The sequence below is a fragment of the Trachypithecus francoisi genome, unplaced genomic scaffold (assembly GCF_009764315.1).
Source record: "Trachypithecus francoisi isolate TF-2019V2 unplaced genomic scaffold, Tfra_2.0 Lachesis_group6, whole genome shotgun sequence".
NCBI classification, from domain to species: Eukaryota; Metazoa; Chordata; class Mammalia; order Primates; family Cercopithecidae; genus Trachypithecus; species Trachypithecus francoisi.
This window is the reverse complement of record NW_022681471.1, coordinates 33,259,162-33,265,163: the sequence shown is the minus strand read 5'-3', so window position 1 is coordinate 33,265,163 and position 6,002 is coordinate 33,259,162. Positions and strand designations below refer to the sequence as shown.

The 6,002-nt window shown below is 48.3% G+C and overlaps 1 protein-coding gene and 1 long non-coding RNA gene across 2 annotated transcripts; one reads left to right on the top strand and one right to left on the bottom strand.

Moving 5' to 3' along the window:
- Nucleotides 1-917: 917 nt before the first annotated feature.
- LOC117077278 lies at nucleotides 918-3,633 on the bottom strand. Its single transcript, XR_004434721.1, has 2 exons — nucleotides 3,303-3,633; nucleotides 918-2,247 (listed from the first exon to the last, which is right to left on the bottom strand). It is a non-coding gene; the product is annotated as an uncharacterized LOC117077278 (long non-coding RNA).
- SLC25A5 (solute carrier family 25 member 5) lies at nucleotides 2,316-5,801 on the top strand. The gene is made up of 4 exons (XM_033200926.1): nucleotides 2,316-3,120; nucleotides 4,148-4,634; nucleotides 4,857-4,997; nucleotides 5,386-5,801. Exons 1-4 carry the CDS (start codon nucleotides 3,010-3,012, stop codon nucleotides 5,541-5,543), a joined length of 897 nt encoding a protein of 298 aa, XP_033056817.1. The 5' UTR covers nucleotides 2,316-3,009; the 3' UTR covers nucleotides 5,544-5,801.
- The last annotated feature ends 201 nt before the right edge of the window (nucleotides 5,802-6,002 follow it).

Genomic DNA, 6,002 nt, shown 5'->3' with positions numbered 1-6,002 from the left:
CCTTTATTACCCATATTCTGGGTGTTGGTACATAGATATCTGAGGCCTTAAAAGTGTCATCTCTGACTCTCTTCCTTGTTTTTCCTTGAGAATTACTAGGCATTGCCTTAGCTTTAGTTCCTCTTTATTAGACTTGTATTTCACATAGCTCCCAGAAACACAATAATTACTAACACAGCACTATGTCTCAATGGAGGAATTAGTTTTGATTAACTGACCAGCCATATATCATTATCAACATCATCATTATCATCATCATTAATATTCTTCTCGGCTGGGTGCAGTGGCTCATACCTGTAATCCCAGCAATTTGAAAGGCCAAGGCAGGAGCATCACTTGAGCCTAGGAGTTCGAGGCTGCAGTAAGCTATGACCATGCCGCTGCACTCCAGCCCGGGTGACAGAATGAGACTCTATTCTCTATTTTCCTGGATGCTTGCTCCTTGTTTCTTTTTCCTTCTTTTTTCTTTAAAAAGTTTTTAAACTTTCAGACTTTTTAAAATGTTGCAAAAACAGTACAAAAATGTCCTCATATCATTTATTCAACTTCTCTAAATATTACATAACCACCATAACCAAGAATAGTATTGGTAATCTACAGATATTCGAACCTCACCAATATAACTAATGTCCTTTTTCTGGTCCAGGAGCCAGTTGAGTGTCATATATTACATTCAGTTGTCAAGTCTCTTTAGTCTCCTTTAATCTGTAACAGTTCCTTACTCTCTTTGTCTTTCATGGCCTTAACAGTTTCGAGAATATCTGACTCCTTAAAATATACACGGTGGTGATAGGCAACTAGGGGAGCTCCAGCTCACCGTCAATTTAGCAAAATACCAAGTGATGGCATGAAGTTGCTTTTAAATGACCCATCTTGTATTTCATCGTCAATAAAACCACACTTAGTTACCCAAAGACTGAGAAGGGAAAAATTCTATGTAATTATTTGATCACCTTTTTTTGTGGAGAGAAAAAAAACTGACAAAACAATGAGCTCTGGAATAGAATACAGTAGAGGCATCATGCTCAAAGAGAGTAGCAGATGTGGCCAGGGCAAGGTCACATGAAGAAAGGGATACACGAGTGATGGCGAGGTGTACCGAGGAATAATTAACAGTTGAATAAAAATGCATCCATCAGAATGTCAAGAGTTCAAACTAGAAAGGTTTTGAATTTTATTTTTAAAAGCACTATAAATAAAATCCACCTCTCTCCAATAAAGCCCTCTGTAGAATTTTGCCTTAGCTCTTGTTTCTCTCACCAGAGTAGAGAAATGGACATCGCCTTTGGAGGATATACTCTACCATTCTCTGAAGCTGTTTTCTTGCATCCAGCTACCTCACTATTATAATCAGCTGAGAAACACTGTAGCCTTTCACTAACACAGGTCAAAGATTTCTCCCAGGATCTACAAAGCTAGATTCAAAATTGCTCCTTTGAACACCTGCAATTTGCCTGCATCAGTTTGGATCGCTGGGGTTCTTGAGGTGACTAACAAATTGCAAAGTATACTTTCAGAGGAAGGGCCTAACCATCCTGGAGGGTCCTAGAATTGGGTCCTTTCACAGGCAGATCTGGAGAAGATGGGAGAGGGCAGGAAAGGAAAGTGAAGGATATGAACACTATGTGTTCAGTGTGCAAAGGCTTGCTGGCATTTTGCCTTTGGGAATTCTGAAGTCTGGGACATAAGGTTCAGCCGCAGTTGCCGTTTTCAACAGTCATCCTTATTTTTATAAACATTGTTATGATTATTCAGACACGGAATTTGTGATTACACTCTCTGCTCCTGTTCTGGACCTGAGTGAGTCCACTTAAGCTAACAAGTAGGTTTTTGAGGACATGTGTGGCAAATGCTTACCCAGTGAAGGGATTAAGGGGCCCAGTAAGCACTTGTCCATTGGCACAATGGCTGCCAATCTAATTCTATTGATTCCTCTAAATGTTTCTGGAGTTCAGAAATCTATTCGATCCAAGGGCACTTTACCTGGGGTCCTGGGAGCCAAATGTCAACGTAGTTCTTAACCTTCCTAAGCCTCTTAACCTTCTGGGTACAACCTCTATATTTACCTTCTGGCTAAAATCATTTCCCCACCCCCAGCCCAGTCCTTTGGACTCTCCCAGGCCAATTCCTGGCAAGGTCTTTGTTGAACTGTATTTGCAAACCAGGGTCTGGGGCACGGTGGCAGTTCCTTCGTCTGCTGTTCCCTTAATTTCGTCTGGTTTCACTGGCTCCAGGACAGTGCCCGGTCTAGGGTGGGAAGAGTGAGGCACTCGCCTTGGTGAGAAACAACTCAGTAATTAAGACAAATGATTTTTAATGCACTATTTTTAAAAAAATCAAAAGCAATGCAAAAATTCATGATGAACAAATGATCAGCATTTGAAATACAGACAGGATCCCAACCTGCACTTGCATGACTTTGTCTCGCTTGCCTCACCCTCATTTCAGCCTTGACACTCCAATTAAACTTTATTTACAAAACAAGGGGGCCGGCCAGCAGGATATTTGCCCCTACGACTTTTTTAAAGTATCACATTAACTACTGTTTATCTCGATGACTGAAGGGTTCTTTTGGCATCCCTGTAACAAATGCGTCTCACCCTAGTTCTGCTCCAAGGGTTTTTGTCCAGGCACACCGTGACCTCACCCTTCCTACCCACTCCGAGGCCTCTGTCAGGGTCCAGCGTTCAAGTCCCGGGTGTCCTCTGGACCCGCCCCTTCCTCCTGCCGGGTCAGGTGCCGAGGGCTAGCCCGGGCGGCGCGGAGAGCGGTCCCGGCCAGCCCTCTACGACTCCTCCCCCTGCGCGCTGGGCCACTCAGCTGCTCTGCCGCCCAGCGCGCCGGGGCCCAGACCCCGCCCCGGCCCCGCCTCCGACGCCTGCCGCTCCGGCGCCGGCTCCCCCTATATAAATCGGCCATTTGCTTCGCTCCGCCCCGCAGCGCCGGAGTCAAAGCCGGTTCCCGGCCCAGTCCCGTCCCGCAGCAGCCTGCCTCTTCTTTCCTTTCAACATGACAGATGCCGCTGTGTCCTTCGCCAAGGACTTCCTGGCAGGTGGAGTGGCCGCAGCCATCTCCAAGACGGCGGTAGCGCCCATCGAGCGGGTCAAGCTGCTGCTGCAGGTACGTCCTGGGATCCAGGAGCCCAACCAGGAAGTGGGGGGGAGGGTCGCACAGAAGGCGGGCGCCCGAGGGGTGGCGGGGAGCGAACTCTAAAGACATGGCCAGGGAAGTGGCTAGGATAGGCCAGAGCCGGGCGCAGAGGCAGAGCAGAAGGCAAACTGGTGAGAGGCGCCTTTAGTGACCTGAAGTTGTGAGTCTAGAAAGGGGCCGGGGGTGGAGAGCAGGACCAGGCTCTCGGCATCCCCGAGGCGGCCGACTCGGATGGAGCAGTCCCTGAGTGACGGCCTCCCCGGGCCTGGGCGTCAAGGGCGAAGGCCGAAAGCCGGCGTCGGAAAGAGGAACGCCAGTTCTTAACGAAGACCTCAAGGTCGCGGCAAGGAGATAACTGCCCAGGGGAGGCCATGCTCCCGGGTCCGGCGGCCTCCCAGCCCGCGGACGCGCTCAAACCTCGCCGGGCCGGAAGCCGGCGCCGGGAAGCGCGTGTTCCTTTTACGTCCGCCTCTGCGCAGCCGCGGCCGCCGCGTCCCCTCCGCCTGCCTCCCTGCGCCGCGCGCTCTCCAGTGCTGGCTCTAGAGGGCGCCCCTGGGCGAGCGTGTAGGGGTGGCGGCGGCGGCGCTCGGGTCACCTCTGGAAGCGGAGTGGGGGCGGAGCGAGACGAAAGCAGCTCAGGAGACCTGAGGCGTAGGCTGCGGTCCCCAAGGTGACCGCGCCCTATGTGGGACTCGCCCTAATGCCTCTGAACCTGGGTTTGAGGTAATGACCTTTATCCCAGGTTTAAAGGTCACGGGTCCGCTGGAGGATGCCCTTTCCCCACTCAGAGGGGTGAAGGCTTAATGCCTCTGGTGCAGATCACCTCTTCCCCTGTGACAGCCTCATGGTTGGGAGGCTCCAGCCAGTATGATATACGAAGACTAGATTTGGGAGAGGGGAGCCAGCCTTAAAGGGTATTGATCCATATGGCATATGCTCTTCTCTTTCTCTTCCGCATGGTTATAACTGTCCCTGTTGGCTTCTTCCTGTCTGTTAGGTGCAGCATGCCAGCAAGCAGATCACTGCAGATAAGCAATACAAAGGCATTATAGACTGCGTGGTCCGTATTCCCAAGGAGCAGGGAGTTCTGTCCTTCTGGCGCGGTAACCTGGCCAATGTCATCCGATACTTCCCCACCCAGGCTCTTAACTTCGCCTTCAAAGATAAATACAAGCAGATCTTCCTGGGTGGTGTGGACAAGAGGACCCAGTTTTGGCGCTACTTTGCAGGGAATCTGGCATCAGGTGGTGCCGCAGGGGCCACATCCCTGTGTTTTGTGTACCCTCTTGATTTTGCCCGTACCCGTCTAGCAGCTGATGTGGGTAAAGCTGGAGCTGAAAGGGAATTCCGAGGCCTCGGTGACTGCCTGGTTAAGATCTACAAATCTGATGGGATTAAGGGCCTGTACCAAGGCTTTAACGTGTCTGTGCAGGGTATTATCATCTACCGAGCCGCCTACTTCGGTATCTATGACACTGCAAAGGGTAAGTTTGCTGTGGGCTTGAAAGTTTTGTTCTTAGGAGACAATTTAAAAGAGCGTTGTACCAACCTAACATTACAAAAGCTAGAGAGTTTTTTTAATTGCTGAAGGAAGCCAAGATCATCCAGTGCAAGCCTCATGCACAGATGACATGTTTAGGGGATGTGGGGAAAGGAAGTCAGTAAAACTCTACTTTTTGGTAAAAGCGTCTCTTTCCTATTCCCAGGAATGCTTCCGGATCCCAAGAACACTCACATCGTCATCAGCTGGATGATCGCACAGACTGTCACTGCTGTTGCTGGGTTGACTTCCTATCCATTTGACACTGTTCGCCGCCGCATGATGATGCAGTCAGGGCGCAAAGGAAGTAAGTTCCCCTTGAGCAGAAGATAAAGTTGTAGGTGTGGGGCAAGCTGCGGCCACAAACTAGTGATGCCCACCTTTAGAAATGGCTGTCTGTCCAAGTCAAGGGATGGGATTGATAGCCTCTGTCTATTCCACAGCTGCCTTTGAGCCGGCCCTTCAGATGCCTATGAATGAGAGTGCTTAACTGGTATTAGAGATTAAGACCAGTGGGTAGTCTGTGTCTTCCTGTGGTCACAGCATTAATATTTCAGTGTTGCCCATGCTAATGTGTGAATGTTGGGTTTAAAGCTGATGTTCTTAGAGGTGGGGCTCTGCTTTATTTAGCCTAGTGAATCTTAGGATTTTTCGTCGGCCTTCAGTCACCAACTCTATGTCTTTATTCTTTGCAGCTGACATCATGTACACAGGCACGCTTGACTGCTGGAGGAAGATAGCTCGTGATGAAGGAGGCAAAGCTTTTTTCAAGGGTGCATGGTCCAATGTTCTCAGAGGCATGGGTGGTGCTTTTGTGCTTGTCTTGTATGATGAAATCAAGAAGTACACATAAGTTATTTCCTAGGATTTTTTCCCCTGTGAACAGGCATGTTGTATTATATAACATATCTTGAGCATTCTTGACAGACTCCTGGCTGTCAATTTCTCAGTGGCAACTATTTACTGGTTGAAAATGGGAAGCAATAATATTCATCTGACCAGTTTTCTCTTAAAGCCATTTCCATGATGATGATGGGACTCAATTGTATTTTTTATTTCAGTCACTCCTGATAAATAACAAATTTGGAGAAATAAAAATATCTAAAATAAATTTTGTTTGTCTGCAGTTTATTTTAATATAAAAATATATTTTATATTTGAGTGCTGCATTTGAATAAATACTACCTTTTTAGTGAATGCTACATTTTAATAAATGCTGCAATATCTCCGGAGATGAAGAACTGTCTTTTTAAAACCAATTGTCCGGTGGCTCAAGCCTGTAATCCCAGCACTTTGGGAGGCCGAGGCGGGC

Coding starts and splice junctions, on each gene's coding strand:
- SLC25A5 (XM_033200926.1), top strand. CDS start 3,010: ATGACAGATGCCGCTGTGTCCTTCGCCAAGGACTTCCTGGCAGGTGGA. Junction 3,121..4,147: donor GGGTCAAGCTGCTGCTGCAG/GTACGTCCTGGG, acceptor CCTGTCTGTTAG/GTGCAGCATGCCAGCAAGCA. Junction 4,998..5,385: donor GCAGTCAGGGCGCAAAGGAA/GTAAGTTCCCCT, acceptor TATTCTTTGCAG/CTGACATCATGTACACAGGC.